This window comes from Python bivittatus, unplaced genomic scaffold, assembly GCF_059951505.1.
Source record: "Python bivittatus isolate LINGU-HERP-01145 unplaced genomic scaffold, Pbiv_v1 ctg000080_np1212, whole genome shotgun sequence".
NCBI classification, from domain to species: domain Eukaryota; kingdom Metazoa; phylum Chordata; class Lepidosauria; order Squamata; family Pythonidae; genus Python; species Python bivittatus.
The window spans coordinates 85,978,835-86,006,567 of record NW_028277035.1 but is presented as its reverse complement, the minus strand read 5'-3'; the positions used below and the strand labels follow the sequence as shown (position 1 = coordinate 86,006,567).

The 27,733-nt window shown below is 44.2% G+C and overlaps 2 protein-coding genes across 6 annotated transcripts in view; both read left to right on the top strand.

Annotated features, from left to right (window-relative positions):
* The window catches only part of IL17RC (interleukin 17 receptor C), a 33,577-nt gene extending 30,053 nt beyond the window's left edge, over positions 1–3,524 (top strand). For both annotated transcript variants that reach the window (XM_025164869.2, XM_007425380.4), the window contains one exon: positions 702–3,524. In XM_025164869.2, the coding sequence (XP_025020637.1) occupies positions 702–1,294 (593 nt within the window). In that variant the 3' untranslated portion in view covers positions 1,295–3,524. The remainder of the gene's footprint in view (positions 1–701) is intronic.
* Positions 3,525–7,623: 4,099 nt separating this feature from the next.
* On the top strand, positions 7,624–24,067 carry CRELD1 (CRELD disulfide isomerase 1). Of its 4 annotated transcripts, none has more exons than XM_025164868.2 (11): positions 7,624–7,781; positions 9,004–9,157; positions 9,486–9,568; positions 12,043–12,153; positions 12,776–12,867; positions 14,563–14,739; positions 18,157–18,252; positions 18,788–18,871; positions 19,677–19,772; positions 20,995–21,141; positions 22,659–24,067. In XM_025164868.2, the coding sequence occupies exons 2-11, from the start codon at positions 9,023–9,025 to the stop codon at positions 22,670–22,672; spliced, it is 1,035 nt and encodes a 344-aa protein (XP_025020636.2). In that variant the 5' UTR covers positions 7,624–7,781; positions 9,004–9,022; the 3' UTR covers positions 22,673–24,067. The 4 variants fall into 4 exon arrangements, with proteins under 4 accessions (XP_025020636.2, XP_025020635.2, XP_025020634.2 ...); XM_025164867.2 differs by lacking the exon at positions 22,659–24,067 and adding an exon at positions 21,881–22,652; XM_025164866.2 differs by lacking the exon at positions 22,659–24,067 and adding an exon at positions 21,878–22,652.
* Positions 24,068–27,733: the final 3,666 nt, after the last annotated feature.

Sequence of the window (27,733 nt, the reverse complement as noted above, 5' to 3'; positions counted from 1 at the left end):
TTGGCGAGGTCATGTGATTTTTCAATTTATGACCGCGTTGTTTAGCAATGGAGTTTTCAGTCCTGATTACCATCGTTAAGTGAGGACTACCTGTATTCGCTTTTACTTTTTGAGAAGAGGCAGAAAGCATAGATGTTTAGCACAGATGTGAGTGGAATGGATGCAGCATTCAGTTATCAGCCAAAAAGCAAGCACTGATTGGCTAGACAAGAGTCCTCTGTGCTCAGCTGTTGGCTAGAAAGACCAAGTGTTGATTAGTTGGTGCTTCTCAGTGAGTGCTAGAGTCTCACACATATACATCTGAAAATACTTAAGATGGGCGATTCACTTTCTCTGAGTGAATTCAGAAGGTTTGAGAGGCGAATTGTCTGAAAGACCCCTAACAACTATATCATCACAAATTTTTATGGATCCATATAGATCAGTCATTAAGATGCCCCTGAAACCTTGATGGTTTTGAATGCAAATTTCATGGTTGCCCTTCGGGAACTCAGCAGTAGATAAAGAGGAGAGTTGGGAAGGTAAGATGAAAAATTTGATCTTTGATGTGTAGAATTTGCAAGGATGACAAAGCATCCAAGTGCAAATAAGAGAGAGAGAGTCACTTGAAGGTGCTGGACTAGAAACAAAAAAGAGAGATCTGGGGTAGGAAGATTTATTACTGTTTATGGAGCATCTGATCCCTCTCTTTCTTGATGCAGGAGCACTTCAGGGACAACATATCCTCCTTCTCTACTCTCCGGATCATGAAGGTTATGAGTGTGTGGTGGGCACCCTGGCAAGTGCGCTGACTCAGCTGCAGCTATCTGTATCTCTGGAATTATGGAGCCGTGGAGAGCTGGGATCTCTGGGGCCCATGCAGTGGTTCCACGCACAGCGACGCTTGGTGCTGCGAGAGGGCGGAGCTGTTGTGCTGCTGTTCTCCCATGGTGCTGTGGCCAGTTGTGCAGAATGGCTAGGTTGGATACAGAAAGACCCTCAGCCTGCCTTCAAACCAGACAGCACATTCCTGGCCTCCCTCAACTGCATCCTGCCTGATTTTCTGGCTGACGAGCCCAGAGCCACATATATGGTTGGCTGTTTTGAGGAGCTCCTTCCAGTCAGTGAGATCCCTGCCCTCTTCCGCTCGGTGCCTGTCTATCCTCTGCCCTCTCAGCTCTTTAACTTCCTGCTGGCACTGGCTGGCCCCAGGGTAGGACACAAACAGAGGGGCAGCCTCAGGAGACATGCAGAGTGCATCAGCGAGAGCCTGGAACAAGCAGTGTGGGAGTGCCAGCAAAAGCACCCCAGCTAGTAGAGCCTGTGCATGCTGCTTCCCCAGCTGGAGGATGAACAGAGAAAGGGGACCAGGCGTTCCGTCGCCACGCTTGAGGAACAAGACTTTCAGAAGAGAGCTTGTAAAAGTTCATCTGAGTGCACTGACAAAACATTTCCATACTAGTTTTCCAACAAGCAGCTCCAAAGTCAGAGTGGCCAATCTGTTCCTGTAATTTGGAAAGGGACCTGTGATGGTATAACAAGGCTGAACCGTGTATGGGAACTTGTGTAGCACAGGGGTTCAAGTGATAGGTGCCTATTTAAGTGGCTGGTGGAGGTAAGGAATTTGTCATCATATTATTGAATGGTAACCAGCCACTATTTACTGTATTTAGAAGAATGGAGACCGCCCGTACATCCAGAATGGAGGATCTACAGTAGCAGTGAGTCTTCAGGTACCCAAAGCTGTGGGTCTCTCACCTTCATGCCTTGCTTTGGAGCTTCTAGAGGCCACTGCTTGGTTGGCTTGTGATTTGGGGAAAGAGGAAACTGGGCCATTGGCCTGATAAAATTTTTATCTGCATTCTGATTTCTGTGCTCTGAGATAGTTGCAGAGGCACACTCAATGCAATAATGATAAAGATTAGAAATACTGAAACTAGAATTGTGCACAGCACTTCATGAAATGACCATCAATCCCTCTGAATTAGCTGCTCAGAGCATCAAGGCAGCCATGTCCCTTGAAGGCTTGGCATGGCTTAGTTTTGATGAAAGTGTCTTCAAGGTATGCACTCGCATCTCAGAAGATTAGGAAAGCCTCTCAGAATGGTGACACCAAGCTTTGGACAGATACGGCCACCTCATCAGGTTTGGAGGGATGTTTTCTTTAGTTTCCAGAAGGTTTCTTCAGATGCTTTGCACAGCCTTTGTTTAAAATAGAAAGGTGCCAAGAGAAACCCAGTCTTTCATGAGGGTCTCATTCTCACATCCTGTGTCAGGTTCAGCCCAAGAACAACAGCGAGACACTCCAGAATCAGTTCAGCTCCTTTATTAGCTTACACCTAATAGACAGAATCTCGCCAGACTAATTCTATTCCCCAACAACAGCAACTATAATCAAGATGCCCTTAGGGAGGGGCCAGTCTCCTTCTCTTGACTTTCCCACACTCTGGCTGGGGACTGAGGAGGTGCTTCCCCTGAAATGTCTCTCCTCCCTCCTGGCAACCTTGAAGCTCCTACCCTGCTCGGGCCTTCCATTACATCCTGCTTGTTATAGTGTTCGCTTTACTAAATGTTTTTGAGAGATATCTCCTCATGTCACCTCCACCTCTTTCACTGTTGCTGAGGCACCCTAGAACCATCTTTAGTTGTTTCAGTTTGGAAGTGATGTTTTCCTTCTTCTCCTGACACAAAACTTTCCATGGGGACAATTTAGGGTTTATCAGGGAAGACCTTAGGGATGATTAGTCAGTGAGAGTGATCAGCTCAGCTCTAGCTGTCTTGGCAAATCTGCTCCTTCCCTGCCCAGTCACTGGGCACTGGGCCTCCATGACCCTTCTGGCTTTGACTGGAGGACAGACTGGACACCTGGTCTTCATGGGGGAAGCTGCCTTCAAGAGGGAGAAAGGAAAAAAAATTCCAGAAGCACCATAGCAGGGAGAGTGCTCTGGTTTGGGGTTTTATATTTCAAATTAGCTCTTCTGATCACTTAAGCAGACTTTCTGGGGGAAGGGGAGAGTTGACATAGGTCTATCAATCCTCTGTTTCTTTGACAAACGATCTATTTTCTTCTATTGCCTTTCCCAGGAGATTGATAGCCCTATGAAACACACATATAGATCCTGCCATCTAGAGGTCAGATGAAGTACCGCACATACAGACAACTGATCTAAGAGCACAATAGTCCTCTCAGAAGAAACAGGCTGTAAATAAGGTCAATTAATACTAAATACATTAAATTGTGTGAGAGCAATTTATTCATGTTATGGATAGTGTCACAAAATGACTAGAACAGTGTTTCTCAACCTTAGCAACTTTAAGCTGTATGGACTTCAACTCCCAGAATTCCCCAGCCAGCATTTTCTTTCAGGATCCTCTTTTCAAATAAAACTCCTGACCTTCTTATTTCCTGAAAATGCTTCTGGGGCATTTCTGGAGCCTCAAAGCATAGTTGGAAAGAAGGACTATTTGCTTCAGTCAGAGAGTTTGTTTTTAACAGCATGTCTGCATCTCTTTTATTTTTTATTTTTCAAATAAAATAATTTTAAAACTCAGGTGGGGCAGGATTTTGTTCCGTCATTCCATGGAAACATACACAGCAAACTGTAAGAGTGGTGGAATTCTCCAGAGTAAAGAGTGGGCCGAACTGTTTCTCCATCAGGTTGAACCAAATGAACATTTAGTTATTTATTTTACATAAATTGAAAGAATTGAAATGGAAAGAATGGAAGAGAAATGGAAAGAATGCTCGAGTCCCAACCACACTGAGCACTTTATGTTCGAAAAAAGCTAGAACAATCAAAGGAGAAAGAGATCTGTGTCCAGAAAAAGAAAAACCATAACATTGAGCAAAATCTTACAGGGTTCACCAAGTCCCCTACCCCAAGGCCTGAGAAAATAGATGGGTTTTTTTTAATACCTTTCAGAATGTCACCAGGGTGGGAGCCATATGGATCTCTGGAGGAAACCTTTAGGATTTGGAATGATTGCAGCTCACTTTCAGGGACATCCATGAGGGGGGGTCAAAAAAGTCAAGATGATGGAAGTGATTGAAGCCACACCCCTTTTCATTATGTTGTGCTTGTGTGATGTGTCAAAAAGGCGCAGGGTTTTGATCACACAGTTGTGGCTACCATCTTTTCACCTTTTCTGACACCTTCTCTCTCACACACATGCAGATAGATGCTCCTGCTACCCAAGTTCCCTCTCATGGGGCTACCCTAGTTTCTCTGTATTTATTTTTTCTGTATTCTTTTATCCTCAGGACAGGATGGGACAAAACAAAGAGAGAAAGATGTCATCTTTTACCAGGACATCTAATTCTATTTTGTTCTGTTCTCTAACAAGTTCTTTGGGGGTAAATTTTGGGGCAGCCTTCAGTGCCACATCCCAAATCAACAGTCATGTCCTGAAGATACTGACATCCTGCTTTTGTGTTATTTATACTGAAAAAAGCTAATGTAAGCTGAAGTATGAAAAATAATTTCAGAATTAAGATTACAGGAGATTGTTGCAATCCTCTAGTTCAGGGTTCCTCAATCTCAGCAACTTGAAGATGGGTGGACTTCAACTCCCAGAATTCCCCAGCCAGCCATGCTGGGGAATTCTGGGAGTTGAAGTCCACCCATCTTCAAGTTGCTGAGATTGAGGAACCCTGCTCTAGTTAGAACAATTCAACAATTGAATGGAGTAATATTTACTTCTGACTATATATATTCATCTTGTATATATGCATTAGGTTTTAACAAAAGGTTTTCAATTATACTAACATCTCAATGGAGTGGGGGGAGATATCTATAAAAGCCAAAGATCCCTTAAATCAAGAGTCCTTTGCCCACCTATACAAAGCCTGTCAGTGTCCACCATTTTGATTACGTGCAACAGGATGCTTTGAACTTGGTCCTTTCAAGAGGGCTGGATTCAGCTCTGTAGCTGCCATCTTGTCCACCACCTCCATCTGTTGTTACAGGGATGCACAGGAGGAATCAGGCTACCAGCTCTAAGAGAGTTGGAAAGGCTCAAGTCCTCCCCAAAAATCCAGCCTACGTGCCCAGCCGCGCTGCATGCAGAGGCTAAGGAGAATGTCTTCCCACTGATCTTCCTGCTGGCACTGCCACCCCTGCCCTAGCAAGGCACATCCCGCTGCCCTGCCTGCCCTCTGTATTTTCCCAGCGATTCCCCACTGACCTTCCCGATGTTTTATTGAACTGGCTTTTTATCCCTACAATGAAAAGACTGAACAATATTATTACAGATATCGATAAGATCAATTCATTGCTTAAACCAGTGTTGTCCAAACTTGGCCACTTTAAGATGAGTGGACTTCAATTCCCAGAATTCCCCACTTTAAGATGAGTGGACTTCAACTCCCAGAATTCCCCATGCAAGCTTTAATTTATCATTAGAAATACCCTTTGATAAGCAAAGTGGTACCATTTCAACAGTCCGTGTGAAGCAAGCACTCTAAAGGAAAAGAGGCTCTATTCGGTCTCTACTTGATTATGTTCCTGTTTCTCAGGTTTTCTTTTTATTAATTTTAAAAAGTCATTATCACCTCGTTCAGACACCAGAGCAAGGAAAGGCATCTCTTCAGATAATGTTTCCAGGGGAATGATTCAGTTCATGTTACAATAGACTCGGGTGGCACAAAATACGAGCAAATATGATATTGTTTGCTTTGTTACACAACTGATAGAATCTTCGGTTCCGCTTTTGCCGCAATAATTGTGTTAGTCTTTAAAATACCACAAGCTTCAGTTGTCCCCTCCCACACTTCCCTTTTTAATCTGTACATCTTAAGTTTTTTCTCTCTCTCTCTGATGCATATAAATGTAGAATCTGTACTTTGCTGTACTACTGCCAGAAGAACAGTACTTCATATGATGGAGCTCTTCAAACACACTGGTGTACACACATTTACCGAGTATGTAGATATGAACTGGAGACAATTTACATTCCAGTTTAGTTGTAGAAATCTTTTTGTGATTGGTCTGTATTCCTTTTTCTTTGAGAACTCTAGCAATATTTTCACAATGTGCTTATCCACGGTTTACTCAGTTGAATATTCCGGCTTTGTATGTTATGCTGAACCATAAACTAACTACACAGGCTACGTTTACACACTATTCTAGGCTAAAAGTGGTTTGCTGGTTTATGGCTCAGTGTATCAGATGAACAGTTACAGTTTAGTAGCCATTGCAGGAGGAGAGCTGTGTTTGTCAATGGCAACCTAAGATCAACTGTGGTTTCATCATTTCACACATCTGATGAAGAGAGCTGCAGCTCATGAAAGCTTATGGCTTTTAATAAAAATTTGTTAGTCTGAAAAGGTGCTACCAGACTTCTTCTGATTTTCAGCTTAGTAGCCAGTAAGGTAATAGTACAGTATTGCACTCATAAAGTTCTCAGTTTGTACGTTGCATTTCCAGTGAAAAGTAGAAGGAATGGTATATCTGTGTTGAAGAACTATTGGGTAAATAGTTGTGGAGCCAGCCTGGGGAATTCTGGGAGTTGAAGTCCACACATCTTAAAGTTGCTGAGGTTGAGAAACCCTGGGGCAAGTCAAAGAGAGGTAGACAACTTGATAATTTCCAACTGATTTGCTCCCTGTCACCTCTAGCCAGCATGGACAAAGGCCTGGAGCTATGGGGATTACAGACTAAAATATTTGGAGAACACCAGATTTCTTATCCTCTTTTGTAGACAGATTAGTTTTCTCAGAAGAAGACAACTTCTTGCCTTTTTCAAATCAGCAGTTTTTCATAATTGTATTTTGCTTGTCATCAAAGTAGGCTTTAAGTATTTCAGTTCCCTCTCAATCTGGGTATGGTGACTCATTCTGCTGGAAAACTGGCCCATATTTGGAGGGCTTTCAAAGCCTCCCAGTGCAGCTTCCTACACCTACAGGATTCTTCCTCTAGGGGAGATGCAATTGCTGATCTTCCTTCACTTTTTAAAAAAGTCCATTCAGCGGTTTCTCAGTGACCTCCCTGAATGGGATTCTCCCCTGCCCATCTTGGTTAGGAAGATCTTTCTGCTATTGAAACTGAGGTACAAATTCATCCAAATTCATATTTACCTATCAAACTTGATGCTTGAACAGCTGTTTCATGTCAAGCAAAGGCTTATTTGGCAGCCACACAGCAAAATGCAGATTCTACTTTTATATGCACGAGAGAGATGTTAATTTAAGCAAAGGCTGCTGGAGACAGTGTTTATGCACGCTTACTCAGTCTTCCCGATCCCTACTCAATCTTATGCCCTTCACATCTTCCCAACCCGGCAGAGAATTAAAAAAAAATAAAATACATTCAACGAATCTGCAGGGCAACATGGTGGGAAAGAATGGCTTATGCGCTCCCCGCGGCGTTTTGGGCTCAGACACGAGGATTCTGTTAAACAGCAACGGGAACGTTTTGCCCGGACGTTTTTAATGGAGGATGAAATACAATCTCGTTACGACGACAGCAGCTCTCCCTTCGCGACTGCAGAGGCCCCCGACTCGCCGCCCGGCTGCTGCTTTAAGCGCCTTGACAGGTGCTGCTCCGCGGGGAACCGGACGGAGTCCGCCTATTGGTCGCTCGAAGGAGGAGGAGATGATGTCATCGCCCAGGGCCCGATGCCATTGGCGGAGAGAGGAGGGGTTGGCCCCCTGATGGTGATCTTGTGGTCGCAAGGCGGGGCGGGGGGGAAGCGCTCAGCTGCGGACCCGGGAGGAGCCTTGTGCGCGAAAGTGGGCGCTGCGCTTCCCGGCCTCCCCCGTGGTCCCGCGCTGCTCTCCCGAGGGGCGAGCGGGGAGAGGCAAGGTAGGTGTGGAGCCCCCTGGGCGAGCCGCAGGAAAGTGGGTCAGAGAAGCACGTCTCCTTGGGCTTGTCTTCGGGGCTGGGTTGGCCATTCGGTGCCGCTGGTGGCTTCAGCTTTTCCTGCCTGCAGATGTAGGGAGGGCCACCTCCGGGCGCCCCAGAGGGAGAGCCGTCGCTGCACCCCTCCCTTGGATGCGGAGCCGCCATGCAGAGAGCTCGGACCAGCCGGAATCCCGTCCCGTCCCGTCCCGTCCCGTTTACATGGATTAGCCCCTGGTTCTCTAGCATGGGCCGATTCTGGAAAGATTAATTGGTTAATTGTGTGCTATTAAGTCGTTTACGACTCCTAGCGACACATAGATAGGGCTTCCAGCATTGCACCCGTTGCCGCTGTAACTTGGCCCGTCCCCCTTGCTGCTGGTCATCCCCTTCTTCTCTTTCCTTCCCAGCATTACAGCCTTCTCCAGCGATCCAGGTCCTCACATAATGTGTCCGAGGTGGGATAATTTGAGCCTGGTCATTTGTGCCTCAAGTGAGAACTCTGGATCGATTTGTTCAATGATCCATTGGATCCTGAAATAAGCCCGGGTCAATTCATGATTGCCCTTCGAAGCAAGTCCACATCAGCTGTGATCCATCTGGTGCTGTGGAGGCTTGTGGCCGCCTTGTGAACAATGCGGGACCAGCTAACACATATTTCCCCCAACCTGGTGCCTTAGATGTGCTTGCTTACAACCCCCACCAGTACTGCCCACAGAATGACTATTGGTTATGCAGGCTGAGGAATGGTGGGAGTTGTAGTCCAAGGCTTTTGGAAGGGCTTTGGCTAGGAAGGTGGATTTGATGCCACCTGCTGGAGATTAGGACACTCATACCTTTGCTGCAAACATTCCACCAGCTTTAGAGTTTTTGGTATCTCTTGGTCATCCGGATCTTTGCAGTTTACTTTAAATTGTTAGAAGTTTAGTAAGGTGCCACCAATTTGATGTAGGTGGAGTAAGAAAAGAATGAGATTCATCGTCTATTCATTAATGTCAGTTTTGCAGTCTGGGGATTTTTAGATCAAGATTTGGATTGTCACTCTGCACATCAAAAATACAGATGTGGAGGTTACCCAGAATAGTCTTTAACCAGAGTTGCCACGTGACCATTGCCTAGGAGTCTCTCGCTCCATCAGCTTCTCAAATACTCCTGTTGGTCTCACAACTCTTTCTCTTTCTTCCAGTCTTGTTCCTGGCCTGAAGATGGCTTTTTTCAGGATGAAGGTCCGACCTGCTCTGGTCTCCTTTCTCTTTCTATTCCATTGGATGCCAAGCTCAGGTGGTTCCCAGCAAGAAACCTGCCAGACTTGTCAAGATCTTGCCAACAACTTCAATAAGGTGAGAGGCTAGAAAGGGTCTCCAGAGGGGGCTGGGTGTGTGTAATCATGATTAATGCAAAGTGGATACGTGCTAGCATTTAGCTGGGATTGCTAGGCATTTGTCTGCCCCTTGCTCCAGTCTCAAAACAGGGTTTGTGGGGGGGGGGGATTGTGCTGGAGCAAGAGCTGCTGAGAGATGTGTGGAGCTGTGTAGAGGGGGAGGAGCGGGAAGCAGCAATGGAGATATTCAGTTTGTGTTGCATGGGGTCAAGGGCTGCTGTGCTGAGGTGGGGTGGGGTGAGAAAATCAGCGCTGGCTTTGCTGTGAGGCTTGTCCTGCCTTCTCAGGGTCTGGAGCGGACACAGCGAGAGAACTTCGGCGGCGGGAACACAGCCTGGGAAGAAGAGAAGCTTGCAAAATATGCCAACAGGTGATTTGAAGGCTGGGCTGCATCAGGCCATTGGTGAGATGCCGATACTGCCGACCGCGCCATACCAGCAGCCTTGCTGGGAAGTAGCAACCTGTTACTAGTATCCTGATCACATAAAGTCCAACAAGATGGGCCTTGTCCTACCTCAAGATGTGGGCTATGATATCCGTGCCAGATGAAGTCTCTTAGAAAAAAACAAGGCTATGACAACTTATATAGTTGCTTGATTTTAAATGTTGTTTTGGTAATTCTGACAGTACCCCAGTTGACCAGAATCCTTATTGCAGCTGGAAGCTGAACAATGGTGTGACCTGTCTTAAAGCCTCAGTTTATTCTTTTAGAGAGAAGGCAGTTGTAATGTGTAGAAGCTGAACAGAAGTCATTCAGTTCCACCTCTTCTATTAGCTGAGAAAGCTACGTAGGAGAATCATCAAAAAATGTTTCTGCAAGTGTCGATTGGGTTCCTCCTCCTTTGTCATCAAGACACTTGCCTGTGTTTTTCATACTTATTAGTTTTTTTAAAAATGTTCATAGAACTTTCTTTTTTACTGTTAATGACAATAACAAACGAGCAAAGAAATGTATGAGTGCCCATGTTGTTGTTAAGCATAGATGCAGAAGATTCCAGCATTTTATTTGCTTGTTTCCATGTCTGTCATTTTAGTTCTGACTCTAAATATCCTCCACATTTTGGTGGAGGATATTCAATAATTGATCTTCAGTCTGTTAAGTCAGTCTTCATCCTTCCTGTACACCAGAGCAGTTCTCAGTAGTGAGTTTACAATAAGGTCAACGCTTATAAAACAAGCTTTCGCTCTAGAAGAGTTTTCATTAATCAGATGATAAAGTAGGGCAGCTTTTAACTGCTCCAGCTCTTGGTAATGCTTGGTCTATTTCTTTGGCAGTGTAGACGTATTTCTCTGCTTTAGGACTTTCCAGTCCCTGCTGGGGGAAAAAGATCACCTATATTTTATTCTGAGTGCAGAATCCTGCCTCTTTGGATTCAGAATGCAGACAGTACAAGCCATTTATTTTCTCCTTGAGAGATGAGGAGGAAAAAAATAAAGCAAGTAATCATGTCAAGGAAATATGGAATTATTAAATCCTTTACTTTGGATCAGAAATAGGGAATGTTTATCTTTCCAAATGTTATTGAACAACAGTTCTCAGCATTCCTTATGACGGCCATAATTCTGAATTTTCTGGCAGTGATCATCACCTCAGTGGGCCATTAAGGATTGCATTAGCTGATCTTGAAATTGATGGGTGAAGGGAAAAATTGCTTTTTCTCCCTTAATAGGCACAGGAATTGATCCTGTTATTAAGAATATCAGACCATTTGGGGATAGCTTAACAATAAAGAATGAGCCCGTTTTAAATTCAGCACATCTGATCATCAAGCTGGGTTATTTCTTTGCATAGCCCAACTTAACTTATCATAAATCCTGTAACGGGGTGTTGTGCTCACTTACCTAAAAGGAAATGTCAGTGAACATAAGATTTATCTCTGAGTAAACATATATGTGGTTGTGTAGTGATGAATCATGTGGCAGGACATAAATGGAGCTTAGCCATCTCCAAATTTATACCCTCCAGCATTTACCAGAATTCCCAGGTGGGAAAAGGGTATGGGCTGGCTGGGAATTATGGGAGTTGTCGTTCCAATACTTTTGGAGAATGACTGATAGAAAAATGGTATAGAGCTGAGTTAATGGATTGGATTGTACCCCTGCAAGTAGATTTCATTTCTACCGGTCTTAAATTAGAAAATGAGCACACATCTAGGGTGTAATTTTTCTCTGTGATATCATTTGTTAGCTGGGGTGTTTTCTGTATAGATAATCAAATCTGGAATTCCTCATGTGCACTCCATACAGTCCATTCTACTGTGACATTCCCCATGCCTCCTTTTCGTTACCTTTTTTCTTTTTAATTATCCATTGTGTGAATTTTGGTGAACTTGAAAGCTTGCTTTTTTTAATAGAAAAAAATAATTTAAATAACTGCTAAAGATACATTACATCTTTCCATCCTTTTTTTCTTCATAAAATAGAGCTGCAGTGAGAGGCTGATCACTGCAACAATTAGTTAAGGAAACGCTCTCCAGCTTGACAAACACCTTTCATGTTTGTTCCATGCTTTCACAGCTGTTGCTTACAGCATCCCCAGAGTCACTTGTCTATCATTTTGCCAGCTCCTGACTTGACTCTGGGGAGGAAGGAAAGTATTAGAGACTGGCAGCTTGCACAGAGAATATCTGGATTAAATTTTGAGAATGAATATGAAGATCAACCAACTTGCCATGTGAAGGGTCAATAGAGAGATTTCTGAATGGTTGGTTGGACAAAAGATAGCTTAGAGGGATAGCAAAGGGTTGTTTTGGTCAAGAGGGCAAGGCAGACCTTCTGGAGCAGGAATCTGCCTTGACTTGTCCAACTCCTTCAGTGCTCATGCAGTCTCTTTCTCCCCTCTAGTGAGACACGTTTGCTGGAAGTATTGGAAGGTGTGTGTTCCACGACAGATTTTGCCTGCCACCAGCTGCTGGAGCAAAGTGAAGAACATGTAGAACGTTGGTGGTTCCATGAGTGAGTTAAAAAGAGGAAGGCTGGGGCAGTATGGGATGCTTTTACTTACTTGGTGTAGAAGAAGCCCAATCTGGGGCCTTATTTAGCAAAGGTCATACCAGTATACCCCCGTGTTAGCAGGAGGACAAGTCAAGCTATGGGGTTGAAAGGAGGAACTTCAGCAAGCCATAGAATTAAGTAGGCAAGGTCAGATCCAAAACTAATTCAGAGACAGAGTACCTGCTTTGCACGCAGAAAGTCCTAGTTCAATTCCCAGCATATCCAGGTAGGCCTGGGAAAAGCCCTTCTGAAACCTCAAGGGCCACCGTTAGTCAGTGTAGACCAGTGTTTCTCAATCTCAGCAACTTTAAGACGTGTGGACTTCAACTCCCAGAATTCCCCAGCCAGCATGGCTGGCTGGGGAATTCTGGGAGTTGAAGTCCATGTGTCTTAAAGTTGCTGAGGTTGAGAAACACTGGTGTAGACAATCCCGTGCTACATGGACCAGTGATCTGGCTTTGTGTCTGTGTCCCTCTCCTGTCTAAATATGGCTGGGAGGTGTGCAGAGCTTGCATGATTGATCAAGTACAGCATGGTGGAACGAGGGGCAGCAATAACCAGAAGTTTTTTTTTTTCCCCTTAGGCAGCAGCAGCACCCAGACTTTTTCCAGTGGCTGTGCATGGATACACTGAAATTGTGCTGCCCTTCTGGCACCTATGGCCCTGATTGCCACAGTGAGTTTTTATAAGCCCTCTGGTGTTTCCTGTAGGGGATGCTCCAACAGTCCACAGTCGTTTGTGCATCTCAAATCCTGAGCTCATACTCAGGTCCTGGCCAGAGCAAAGACTCTAGTTTGCTCTGTAGGGTGTTTCAAAAGAAGACCTTCCACTGATTCTGTAGCATTTCTACTGGCCACCTGGCTGGAGATGAGGGGAGTTGCAGTCCAGCATTTCTAGAAGGCACCAGATGGGGGAAAGTATCATGAAAGTCTAATGAACAGAAAGATCTGAGATGGCTTGTTTTTAATACAGGTAGTCCTCATTTAGCGACCGCAATTGGGACCAGCAGCTCTGTCATTAAGTGAAGCAGTCGCTAAGTGGGGAATCATGTGGCTGGGACTGTGTTTTCCTATTCCCTACTTCCCTGCCCTTCAGAATGCTCACCCCAGCACTGGGATAATTAGCAGGAAGGGAATTAATGTTTGCATTTACATTCATTGGAGAGGAAGGGATTACAGGAGAGTAAGCAGGCACACAATGGGGAATACACCAGGCTGTTTGCGTAGCATGCTCATGGCTTCTGGCACCAGCGCATTGCTTTTGGTGTGTATACCCCATTGTGTGCCTGCTTACTCTCTTGTAATCCCTTCGTCTCCTATCTCCCTGCCGTGCAAGGGGAAAAGAAAAGAAAAACAATAGGCCAGACACAGGACAACACATACTGACTGTAATGGTGATCACGTGACTGAGGGACTCTGTGAAGGTCGTAAATGTGGACATTGGTCACAAAGTTATTTTTTCAGCATCGTTGTAACTTTGAGCTGTCGCCAAATGAGGCAGTTGGTAAGTGCGGACTACCTGTGTAAATTGGTGTAGGATTTCCAATCACTTGAGAAAGGGGGGCATTCAGCCACTGTGAATTCATAGAATCAAAGTTGGAAGGGATCATTCAGGCCGTTCAACCCACCTCAGTCTGGGACTCCAAAATAAAACATCTAACAGATGGCAGTCCAGCTTCTATTTAAGTGCATCCAATGGAGGGGAGCCCACCACCTTCTGAGATAATTTGGGTCCAGAGTCCAACTGCTTTTCCTGTTAAGAAATGTTTCCAGTAGCCAGCCAGAATCTACCTTCCTATAAATTAAGACCAGTAATCCATATCCTGCACCCTGGGAAGACAGAAAACCAGTCACAGCTGTGTTCTTTGTGACAGTGTTCAGGAACTAGAAGAGTGCTAATTATTTCCTTTCCAACTTTTCCTCTCAGAGTTAAACATTCCTCAGTCTCTCCATATACAACTTAGTTTCCAGTCCCCTGATCATCTCTATTGTCTTTCTTTGGACTATTCCAGTTCTCTGAATCCTCTTTAAATTGTGGTGCCCAGAACTAATCACACTAGTTAAGCAGTCAGTTTGATTCTTCATACATGAGTGGGTGGCCATATAAAATGAATGAATGAATGAATGAATGAATGAATGAATGAATGAATGGGTCACCCCATGGGTTAAGGGAAGCTGGTCAGCTTGAAGTGGTGGGGTGAATTAGAAACTTTAAACAAAGTTTGAAAAGTGAAGTAAAGTAAAATTCTGAACACTGCAAAAGATAGGTATCTGGAATGGGGAGAAGAGATGTGAGTTGAGAAATCTGACCACTGCAGAGTAGAGCCAAGTTGCATGATGGTTTCCACATCTGATTTCCATCTCTCTGCAGCCTGTCCTGGGGGTACCCAGAAGCCTTGCAGTGGATATGGGCAATGTGATGGTGAAGGCACACGTGGGGGCACTGGTCTTTGCATGTGCCAGACTGGCTATGGTGGTCCCTTTTGTTCTGAGTGTGGAGATGGCTACTATGAAGCTGCTCGCAATGACAGCCACCTGGTATGTGCGGGTATGTAGAGTGTTTGTGCTGGGCTGGGCTGGGCTGGGCTGGGCTGGGCTGGGCTGGGCTGGGCTGGGCTGGGCTGGGAAGTGACATTCTGTAGCCCCTTGCCAATTGGGTGCAGCGGTTAAGGCACCAGGCTAGACACCGGGAGACTGCGAATTCTAGGCCCACCTTAGGTACAAAGGCCATTGGGTAACTTTGGGCTAGTCCCTGTCTCAGCCCTAGGAAGGAGGCGAGGGCAAACCACTTCTGAAAAATCTTGCCAAAAAAACTGCAGGGAGTAGTCCAGGCAGTTGCCAGGAGTCAAAAACTGGCTCAAAGGAACACAACATGCTAAACTGGGGGACATTGTCACTTTCCCCAATGCAGTGGCCACAGTGTTTGAAAGATCAGAAGTCATCTTTGCAAGATACATTACTAAAGAGAATTATAACAAGAGCTGAGCTATGGAGTAGTAGTAGTAGCTGCTGCTGCTATTATCATCATCATCATCATCATCATCATCATCATCATCATCTAAATACTGTTAGTAATGCAAAGCATTTCTAGGCAATGCATAACATTAAAATGCATTCCATGCAATGTAATATACAGTAAAACTAATACATTTGATAAAATAAATTAAAAATATAACCAATATCCAATACCCTTGGGAAGTGCCAAATGCCCAGATGAAAGCCATTGCTTTCAGGATGAACTTAAATTTGATAAGGTTGGTGCATGCTTTATTTTTGGGATTAACCACAAGGAAGACGGGGTGCAACAATGGAAAACACCCGTTTCCTGATTAATGCCAGATAAATATGCCCAGGATGTGGCAAAACTTGGAGCGTCTATTAGTATGTTGGTTATTATCATTGCTGATCTATATTAGGCATGTGCATTCAATGAAAAAGCGTGGTTTCTCGAGATCAGAATAAACAGCTCCATTTGAAAGGTTCCAAGAAGAAGATTGGAACAGCCTTGAGTGTTCTCTATTGTATCAGAATGTTTCACGTTTTTTGGCCATAGGAAACTGCACTCCCTTGTTTTTCACCCTCAGGCCACAGCGGAGGTCCGTGCTGAGTATGAACTGCCACTCAAATTGCAGAAAATTAGATGAAGAGGATGATTTTGAAGACCTTAAGATAAATTCTTATAAAAAATAACGGGAACACAGCTCTTGCTGACTGAAACGTCTGTTTACCTTAGAATCTGTTATCGTCTGAAATGATAGACTGAGGTCTTTTTAATTTAAATAAACCCTTTGGGTCACTCGGTCAGCAGATTATAGGAGAAAGACCGGAGTTAATCTCTTTAATCTCTTTTTAATTGGCACCGTTCCTTTTTGATTTTTTTGAAAATCCCGTCCTTGATTAATTTTACTGGCACCCATGTCCTTTGCAAGGACAAGAACAAATTTGGATTTTTTTTTTTTTTTAAATTGCAGCCTGCCTGCCAGGCACAAGCCCAGCAAAAGCAGCTGTATTTGTTTTTTGAGTGATGTTTTTCTTGTACATAAGAATAGGCGCTGTCTGCAAGGAAAAAGCAGCCGCCGCAGCAGAAGGGCTGCTGCTGGTTCTGTTGATGTTGCAAAGTTAACGGCTAACCTTACCCTCATAACAACGAATATGAGAACATGCACAGAGTACGCACATGCATACCTGAGCAAATGAGCTCAGACCAATCTAGAACTGTTGCATTTTAAATACAGTATATTCTAATGCTTGCATCAGCAAGTGACAACAGCAAGCACACCAAACTTTCACAATCAACCAAGTCGATATTGTAATAATGCTACATTTATATTTACAGTATAGCACCTTAGCAGCATTAGCCAGATTTATGTGTGAAAACAGTATACCACATATACGTGTGTGTTTTGGTTTTTTTTTTTTTATCCTGCTTTTATTATTTTTATAAATAACTCAAGGCAGTTAACATACCCAATACTCCTTCTCCCTCCTGTTTTCCCCGCAACAACAACCCTGTGAGGTGGGTTGGGCTGAGAGAGAAGGACTGGCCCAAAGTCACCCAGCCGGCTTTTGTGCGTAAGGCAGGACTAGAACTCACCACCTCCTGCTTTCTAGCCTGTAAAAATAAAATAAAATAAAATAAAATAAAATAAAATAAACCACGAGAGAGATGCAACCTACCCATCTGTAATTTATGAGGCAGGTTGGCTGGCAGCCATACAGCTGGGATTAGTTTTTTCTTTTGTCCAGCACGGCTATTTTCTTTTCACGCTCCCTCCTCGCATCAGTCTATTTATTTTATTTATTTGTTTATACAGTTTCTTTAGCTGCCCATCTTGCCAGCAAGTGACTCTGGGTGGCATACACCAAGGCTAAAACAATCAATACATTAAAAGATATGAAAACCAAACAGACAAATATTTTATTTATACAATGTATATAGATTGTATATAAGTTGTAAACCTATCACCCCAAAACAGCCAGTTCCAGTCATGGGGCTAGGAATAGCCAGAACACTCAAAGCAGCCCCGTCATGTTCCAACCTCAAAATACATTTCTCAGCTAGCCCATTCCGTTTCACAAGTTTTGTCTGGAATATTTGGAGAACAAAACATTTGCATAACCCTAATCTCTATTCCCTAGCAAATGTCTAGGGCAGTGTTGTCCAAACTTGGCCACTTTAAGATGAGTGGACTTCAACTCCCAGAATTCCCAGCCAGCCATGCTGGCTGGGGAATTCTGGGAGTTGAAGTCCACTCATCTTAAAGTGGCCAAGTTTGGACAACACTGGTCTAGGGAGAGAAGAAGGCACTGGATACTACAGCAGCCTGCCCAGCCTAGCACTGGATCTTTTTTCCTAATTCGAGATGCCAGAGGTGGAGTGGAGGCATTCCCCATCCAAAGTATGTGTTCTGCCCCCGAGTTGCAGTCCCTCTCCTCTTCCTCCATAAAGCGTCACTTGCTGTGGTAGGCCAAGCCCAGCATATTATTGAGAACAAATTGTCCACTCCATCTCTATGGTTGCTGTTAGCCACTCTATACGTGGCCAGGTTGATGGCCGTGAACGAACAGCGCTTGTCGGATGAGTGACGCCTTCCTTTGTTTTCCTGTATGATCATAGGCTTGTGGTAGAAACGGACTCCTCAATTCCTCATTCATAGTAATTGGCCAGTCTTCCCCAACCTAGTGCCATTCCACAGCTGGTATATTCTTTGGCTGTGCTGGCTATGGAATTCTGGGAGTTGAAGTCCCAACACCAACATCAGGTTGGGGAAAGGTACAATAGACCTTCATGTGTTATTGTTTGTTTAGTGAATCGATGTCTGTTCTGTCTTTCTGCCAGCATTGGCCCTCAGGGTGGCTAACGGTAATGTCTGCAAACCCTGTTTGCTGTTGCGACTGGGCCTGGGCTGGGAAAGATGGAAAGGCGTTTGCGGTCCCTTCTCACCCAATTCTCTCTCCCACCCAGAGTGCTACCGGGCCTGTGGGCGCTGTTCAGGCCCTGAGGATTCCAGTTGTTTGCGCTGCAAAAGAGGCTGGACGCTGCATGACCGAAGATGCATCGGTGAGTCCGTGGCCCTGGAAAAATCTGGGGCGGCTGGGTAATGTTTGAAAAGGCAGAACTCCCTCACGGGGCTGTGTATTCTGGGTATGGTAATACATTTAATATCTAATTTGTATGGAAGACGGAACAGTATTATTGTATAATACTGTATAAGTAGTATTGTGTAATTTAACCACGGTGTATTTAACTCGAAGCATTGTGTATTTAACTTGAATTTTGCAATAGGCTCCGTTCTTAACTATGGGTCGTCCTTAAACAGGGCATTCTTAATCCAATGACTACCTGTAAATAATAATGAATATCATGTTTTTAACTGTTTTAATTGTACACTTGGACGTCTTTTAGAGTGGGTGGCCATAATAAATTGAATAAATAATAGTAATACTAATAACAGCAACAACAACAATAGTAATACTAATAACAGCAACAACAACATAGAAGCTCAAAGGAACTCTAAGATTCCTCCAGGGGAATTGAGAGAGAAGGAAGGAGGGAGAGAAGGTATTCTGTCTTGATCTCTCCATCTTTCCTACAGACATAGATGAATGTGGCACTGAGATGGCGCACTGTCGCAGCAACCAATTTTGTGTCAATACAGAAGGCTCCTATGAATGCTGGGGTAAGAGATTAAAGCTTCCAGAATGGACAGTCTGTTGCTGTGGACCACTGTGGTTCTCGAGGGAGCACATTCAAGAAGCAGGCATGCTTCTGTTGGAGAAATATGTCTTCGTCAGACTCTCTTCCTATTGACAATGCTGCCATTGGGAAGTCATGCTCTGAGCATAGCAACCCTTGTTTGTTTTGCTTTGGGGCATGAAACCTAGAATAAGCCATGGCTGTTGAAGTTCTTCATGGAAGAGAAGCATATGCAAAAATGGCATAATCTACCAGCTAGACAGCTTTGTTTTTCCCATCTCCACGTGTAGACATTCCTACACATTAGGCAGGTAGGTAGGTTCACAGACAGGGGTAAGCGTGTTGCTGTTTCAACCATAGTTTTTTTTTTAGCAAGAAACAGTAGATGGATTGATGCTTTCTACTAAGCTTAGAGGGTTTATGTGTGTGTGTGCCTTCGAGTCAGTTTTTGGCTCTTGGTGACTGCCTGGACTAGTCCCTGCAGTTTTCTTGGCAAGGTTACAGAAGTGGTTTGCCCTGGCCTGCTTCTCCTTCCTAGGGCTGAGAGAGAGGGGCTGCCCAAGGTCACCCAGCTGGCTTTGTGCCTAAGGCAGGACTAGAATTCCCGGTCTCCTGGTTTCTAGCCTGATGCCTTCACCACCATACCAAATTGGCTATGGTTTATACACAAAGAATTTTCTAATATTTTCCCTTTACCTTTGCATTCACCCAACCACCCAGCCTTACTTACCCACAGAGGGTCGACATCTGTGCCCAGCTATTCATTCTGCCCTCTGCATTCCCTTTAGACTGCGCCAAGGCTTGTATTGGCTGCATGGGTGCTGGGCCTTCTCGGTGCAAGAAATGCAACAAGGGCTATCGGCGAGATGGTGTCAAGTGCCTCGGTAAGTTCAACTATCAGCCCATTCTGTACTGGTGTTCCCATCCCTGATTAACTGAATTAGCCAGGAAAGCAGACAATGTTCTGAGTAGCCCATAGAAGTTCTCTAAAGCTGCAGTGCTTCCTTCCTGCCAGTATGCCTGTTCGAGTAGCAGTGACTCCTTTCCTTTTAACTTTGGGACTTTCTGAATCGTTACCCTCTCTTCTTCTCCTTGGACTCCTGAGGGTACATAAGAGTATGATGGGGCTGCAGTGGCCAGATCTATCCCAGAGAATATTCTAAATTGGCCATCAGTCAACAATTTGGCATCTGCAATTATTGCCAAGCAACACCTACAAATCCCCCAAATTGCATTAAAGTTAATATAATTAATAAATTAATTAAGTGGCTGAAGTCTCATGAAGTCACAGAATCCACGTGAATGCCAAAAATCTCACATAAAATGTCAGAAGATTTTGGTCTTTTCCCACAAGGTTTCTGACTGATATTACCAACTGAGTTCCCTGAAAACTTTAAAGATCCTGTGGGATTTTGCAGGATCTGTATGATTTCATTGGAGAGTTTATTTGCTGATGGTGTCACGGGGATGAAAGAGTTACTGATCGATCAGCTGGGAAATGGTGTCACCTTAGTTTTTATCCTTTGGCAGGTATGCAGCCCAGCCAAAGAAGGCTCAGGAATAAGAGAGTTGCAGGAAAGGTTGTAGGAAAGTTGTGGAGCTGTGGAGAGAAGATCTCAAGGAGTGAACCAAATACCTAGAGTTAAATAAAGAGGCTGATCAGAGTTGGCTGTCAGTAGATTGTCATGGCTTTTCAGCATTTAGATATACTGCATCTTTTCTCCAATAGTAAATCCTCAGTGTAATGGAAGAAGTGGTATCTGGCCAAGTGTGTGTAAGATGTAGCTAATGTACATAAAATATACAAACTTATCTGGACTGATTTGCTGGGCAGCAGGCTTTTTCCCTTGTTTGGAGCAAGGTCCACATTTAGATTTGTCCTTGACATCTGAAATCTGCTGAATTAACGTCTGGAAAAGCAAGGTTTTATTGTGTTAGAAATTGTGGGGGCAGCAGTTGGGCAGGATGACACTGCACTATCATGCAGTAGAAAGCTCAGAAACCGCAGCTGCTATGTTTGTGGATGAAAGTGGGAGATACAAAATGGATGAATTTAGCCCATGTGTTTATGATTCTGTGACCTTATTGGCTCCCCTTCCCTGCCAGATGTGGATGAATGTGCTGGTGAAGTGGAGGAACCTGTGTGTACGGGAGCCAACGAGGTCTGTGAGAACACAGATGGCAGCTATCGCTGCGTTTGTGCTGAGGGACATCTACGCAGAGAGGGGATCTGTGTGGAAGACAAGCCCCCAGGTAAATGTAACAGGTGCACCCTTGACAGCTCACAGGTTCTTCCTCTGGGGTAGCTGTAGTGCTGTCTGGAGCCGGCCCTGGATCCGTCGTCTTTGTTGTTCTATGGCTCCCCGTGTTCTGCAGGCACTTCCTGACAAACTGGGCCTTTCAGGAAAGGTTAGGGTCAATAAGTGAGTTAAGCATAGTCATCCCAATTATGGAGTTATATTCTGAATTAGATACATTAGATTTATTTTGGAATAAATAAATTGTGGAATTACTATTTTCCTTACTACTTAAATATATTTCTGAATCAAACTGAGGCTCAGTTTTCACAGACTGGGCAGTGGAAGGGCCATCAGGGACAACCTAGACAATCCAACTGCTCCAGAGGCCAGACTGCCCTTGCCACTGCTGATGGCCTCTCCGTTGTCCTGCAGATGCTCCCGAGAAAGGATTCTTTGACGACATTACAGACGACGAGGTGGTTGTGCTGCAGCAGATGTTCTTCGGAGCTATAATCTGTGCGCTGGCCACCTTGGCTGCCAAAGGAGACATGGTCTTCACTGCCATTTTCATAGGTGCTGTGGCTGCAATGGCTGGCTACTGGATGTCAGAGCGCAGCGACCGTGTTCTTGATGGCTTCATCAAAGGGAGATAGGGCTTAGGCAAGGAACACTCCCTCCTGCTTCCTGCCCCAGAGAGCCAGCCGGGGAGCAGGAGCACCTTGACCCTTACCCCTGTTCCCTTACCTTAGCAGGTTTGAAATCTAGAAGGAAAGAGGTGGAAAAGCCAGCCTGCGTCCCCACCTGGGCTAAAGGAGGCCTTGACTTTCTGAACGTATGGTAGAGGGACCAGTGGGAGCCAAGAAATCATGTGTGCTCTGCAGGCCTATCATTGACCGAGAGGTCCTGACAGGAATTGGAAGGGACTGAGTACTCCTTAGGACCTGGAAGGTTCCAGAAGAACAAGCCCCTATTGCTGTCTAACGGGCCTGCTCTCCATGCATGTTGGATGATCTGGAAGAGTTCATCCCAATAAGCTGTGATCTCTCCCACTTGGGGCTGCCAAGGCTAACTGGGGAAAAGCTCAGCTCTTTGGGTTTGTGCTGGTACGGGGTGGTTCCCTGCTGGCTTTCTGAGAGTCTGTCCTTTGGCCAAGAGCTGACCTACACGTTGCATTGAAGGAAGTGAGAAACAGTGGTGATATATTTTTGGAGGGTTCCGCTTCAGGTAGGAGTCAGTGTTTTGGCTGATCCCTGACCTCAAAATCATCCTCTATTGAATAAATCAGTATCATCAGAGCATAAGGTAAATTTAATAAATAATAATATATACACTTATTCTTGTGGTCAGAAGTGGTACATTCTCTGTGTAATGCATAACCTGCTCGGGTGCTGCTACTGGCAGCTTGGAAAGCAAAGGAGATTGGCCTGCATGTCCACTTTTTTGCTTTGCAACTCTGTATCTCAGGAAAATAAATGTCTGTGTCTATATGGTTCTTACTGTTGGGCTCTCACTCTCTCTTTCACATGCCAGTGTTTTCTGTTTGACCAGAAGGGACTGACTTCAAAACTTGCTATTCCACTTCAACCTTAAAAGACTTTAGAGAGGACTTCAAGAAATCACTGAGAAATCTCTCCCTCTCCCTCTCTGTTTTCCACAACCCCGTCTCCTTTCTCCAGTCTTTATGGGTGTTTTCTCATGCACAAAAGTTTGATCGCTGGACTATCGGACAGGAACAAGTGGAATTTCAACTAAGAAAGCCTCATTCCTCTCCCTGGCTTTGCTTGTTTGCTTGTTTGAGCTTGTAGGTCACCCACTTCCCTAATGGCTCTAGGTGGCTTACAGAAATAAAAGTAAAATGGCTAAAAAACAGCTAAAACAAAACCATAGAATGTTATTTTGAAACAAGTATTTTTTAACCATTGTTAAGAATTGGGACAATTAAAAGGCTTGAATGAACAAGTATTTTTGCTACGGTAAGAAGTCCCTCCTAAACTGTAATACAGAGGGGACTTCCTTCAATTTAAATTGTGGTTTGTTCCACAACATGGCCCCTTCCACAGAGAAAGCAGAAGTAACCCTAGATATCAAATGTATCCACAGCAGGCTCATTGAAGATGCTCCATTGTTGATCTAAGCGGGCGGGTGGACTGTATTTGAGTAAGCAACTAATGGCATTTCAACATGAGTTACTTGGGACTTTGGGAGGTCTGCTGCAATTTCTGGACTATTTTCAAGGGCCACCACACCAAGAGAACATAAAATAATTTAACCTTGAAGTTGCCAGCGTATAGGTGACCAAAGCTGGGTCTCTCTCTCTTCCAGATTGATCAGCTAAAGCTGATAAAAGACCTTCCTTGCCATTAATGTTATCTGGCTGTCCAGCATCAGTGCTGGATCTAGGAGAACCCCCAGAGTGCATACCTTAAGGAAGTGTGCAACCCCCTCCAGAAGATATGTTTCTCCTGATTCCTGAAATCTAGCCTCTGGAATCAGTAATAACTGCATCTTGTTCATGCTAAGTTTCAGATCTAGTTTACAGCAGATATGGATGGATGGATGGATGGATGGATAGATGATAGATAGATAGATAGATAGATAGATAGATAGATAGATAGATAGATAGATAGATAGAAATTGCAATCAAAGGTTCATTGGTCAGACAATGTTGGACTAGACCATTAATAAGAAATAGCTATTTTACTTTGCTTCTATGTACATAATCACCTATAGGAAGATCTATAAATGTTAGAGGGTAGAAAATTCATGTTGATTTATAAATTTAATGCAACTCTTCAAAACCCTTAAGCTTTCTGGGAGAATTATTAAAAATCCTAATCAGATTGTTTCACTGAAAGTCTTTTATATGTAAATGGCTACATAATCACTTGAGACTTCTGTAGGTTTTTTTGGTTCCTTTTTTTAAAATCATGATCCAGTTGCACAGTCATGTTTCTAGCCATTTCTGTCCACCCCCACCCCCACCCCCACCAATCCACTTCATGACAGCTCCGAAGGGTTGATGCTCCTGATATTTTTGGCTGGTGATGCAACTTGATCCTCGACAATTGACTCTTTGAATTGCAAATCAGATGCAACCCTTAACAGTTTACTAAGGAAGCTAGATTGTACAAAGCTTCTCTTAAAATGCAGCAGTGCAAACACCAAGAAATTGTGCCACTTCAGCTGTAGTTGATTCTTTGCCCACCCTCATTTTTGCCTTTATTATTAGTAGATTAAGCCAGTGCAGCTTGTGTTGGCTTTCATGCAGGACAGTGTACAGTATATTTTAAAATAAATAAAAATTCCATCCTGACACCCTGTATTGGTCTACAAATGATATAGATTTGCAATTATTGCTTTTATCTGCACATTTTACTACACTTAAGTAGGCTGCAGGAAAGAACTAATCTGGGCATAGAAGTCCTAAATTCATCTTGATTCTTTAGCAAATACTTTTATAAAAAGGGGGTAATTGTTCTTGACTTTGTATATGAGGTCATACCACCACAAACAGGTCTTCTGCTGAAAAGGCTTCCATGCTGGAAAGTTTGTAGGAAGCATTTTAAAAGATTCTGGTAATCAGTGTTGTTTGGTGCTGTAATTCAAAAGTCCTGGGTTCAACATCTGGCACCAGCAGCTAAAATGTCTCTGGTAGCAGGATCTCTGGAGACCTACCATCCATCAGTACAGAAATAACACTGTACTTGCTAGACGCACTGACTTACTCAGCCTAAGATGGGGTCATAAACATTTACTCCTGTTCAACTGTTTTTTTACGTAGCATGGCAAGAACACTGCAGCAATCTTAACTGCTGCATGAATCTGGCCTTTTGCTGACGAAAGGGCTCTCCCCGATGTCAGTATTAGATAAGGTGGTACTGCTGGTTGGGGTATATATTTAAAAAGAAGGAAAGAACAAATCAGCCTTTCATGGAAGCAATATAATGAGCAATCTTGGCAGTGTACAATGGAGCAGAGCACACATCCTGGACTCTCCCCTCCTTTGCAGTCCCTGAGTGCTTGGGAGAGTTAAGGAACCCCTGGAGAAAATTGGGAGGAGGTGAATTGGCAAAGGTCTCCTACCCTTCCTTTGCCAGGGGTGCTGAGCAGATTAGGGACTGCTCCTGCCAGAAAGGAAAACCAACCAACCAACCCCCTTCCAACCCATTGTTTTAGGTGGCAAGGAAGAAGTAAAGTTTCAGTCTTATGTTCCAGTTCATAGGTACATATAACTGTTTTTAAGGATTGTAAGATAATAAATCCCCACCAAGTCCTGCTGTGCTGCCTCATTGTGGCAGGGAGTGTTCTTGGGAGGGATGAGCAAAGAACGTCGGGAGTGTATGCCCAGAGTATCTACTCCCAGCTGGGTCGCCCAAGGCATGAAGGTCATCCCAGCTGCCCAGCTAAAGCAAGCGGCAGATGACCACTTTAGCGGCAATGGCAAAGGCATCAATTCATATTGTGCGGGAGAAGATAATGGTGAACCGCTCCTGTATCTTTACCAAGAAAACCACAGAAGATATAAAATAGTACAATATAGTGCCAGATGATGGGCCCCTCAGGTCGGATGGCACTCAGCATGCTACCGAGGAAGGGCTGAGGATCTTTCGGAGTGCTAATGGTGTTTATGATGCGGCTACATTAAAGCCTTCGGGACATCTAGTTGCTGATGTTGCGATACAGGAAAAGAAAATCCGAAGCTGCAAAGACAGAATTATGTAGGAACATGAAACGTAAGCAGCATGAACACAGGAAAGCTCAACCCATTGAACGATGAAATAAAACGACTACAAACTGACATCTGAGGCACCAGCGAATCGCGACGGGCTGGGATTGGCACTTTCAGTCAGAAGATCACACCCTTCATTGCTCAGGACATGAAAAACGAAGAAGAAACAGTGTCGCTTTCATAGTTAGGAAGGGTAAGGCAAGAACAGTACTTGGCTACAATGCAATCAGTGACCAAATAACGTTGATCAGACTTCGTGGACAGCCCTATAATATGATAATCATTCAAGTTTATGCTCCCACCACTGATGCAGAAGAAGATGACTTCTGTGATCGAATTCAGCTCGAAACTGACGGAACATGCAAGCAAGATGTGCTGCTCGGGATGGATGACTGGAATGCCAAAGTTGGAAACATGAAAGAGGAAATGTAGTTGGACTGTACGGCTTAGGAAACCGAAATGGAGCAGGAGACCGGCTTATCAATTTCTGCCACTCCAACGATTTCTTCATAGCTAACACTATCTGCAAACAACTAAAACACCACCTCTATACATGGGCATCACCAGATGGAGTATATTTAATATCCACTGGCAGATAGACATGGCGTACAACAAAAATGCTCCCTGCCAACATATTGATGGTGGCCAGTGCTTAAATTGTGTGCGTGTGCGTGTGCGTGTGTGTAAAAGACAGGGGGCTTAGTAAAATTCTCTGACCCATCATTTTCACTCCATTCTTAAAACACTAGCTAAGGAGGCCCCACTGAAAAGGGTCCAGCAGTTTCTGTGGGGGGAGGGATCAACAGGGGGCTGGGATGATGAAAGCACCCTTGCCCCTTTTGTATGTGTGTCTTGACATCGCATGCACACTCAAAAGGGACAGCGCCAGCAGTATGACACTGCTTTCCCCATTTTGAGAAACACAGGAAGCTTCTCCCTACACCATGCAGGGGTTTCTGACTTCTAAATTCAAACTTTAGTAGTGTCACCATCATGAGGAGGATAGTAAGGATGTAATGAGCATGGTAACAAGTTTAGAAAAAAATCAATAAAGTCAAGTAAAAATAAAGTAATGGAGTATTGAACTGGGGCCAGGGAGACCCAGATTCAAACGCCTTTTTGGCCATTAACTGGTCAACTTAACAGAATTAACTGGGTGAAACATTCTCAGCTAATTACAGGTGAAACTTGAAAAATTAGAATATCGTGCAAATGTTCATTTATGTCAGTAAGGCAACTCAAAAGGTGAAACCAATATATGAGATAGACGCATTACATGCAAAGCGAGATATGTCAAGCTTTACTTTGGTATAATTGTGATGATTATGGCGTACAGCTTATGAAATTCACAATCTCAGAAAATTAGAATAGTGTGAAAAGGTTCAATATTCTAGGCTCAAAGTGTCCCACTCTAATCAGCTAATGAATCCATAACACCTGCAAAGGGTTCCTGAGCCTTTAAATGGTCGCTCAGGCTGGTTCAGTAGGAATCACAAGCATGGGAAAGACTGCTGACCTGACAGTTGTGCATAAAACCATCACTGACACCCTCCATAAGGAGGGAAAGCCCCAAAAGGTAATTGCAAAAGAAGTTGGATGTTCCCAAGGTGCTGTATCAAAGCACATCAATAGAAGGTTATGTGGAAGGGAAAAGTGTGGTAGAAAAAGGTGCACAAGCAGCAGGATGACTGCAGCCTGGAGAGGATTGTCAGGAAAAGGCCATTCAAAAGTGTTGGGGACTTTCACAAGGAGTGGACTGAGGCTGGAGTTAGTGCATCAAGAGCCACCACACACAGACGGATCCTGGACATGGGCTTCAAATGTCGTATTCCTCTTTTCAAGCCGCTCCTGAACAACAAACAACGTCAGAAGCGTC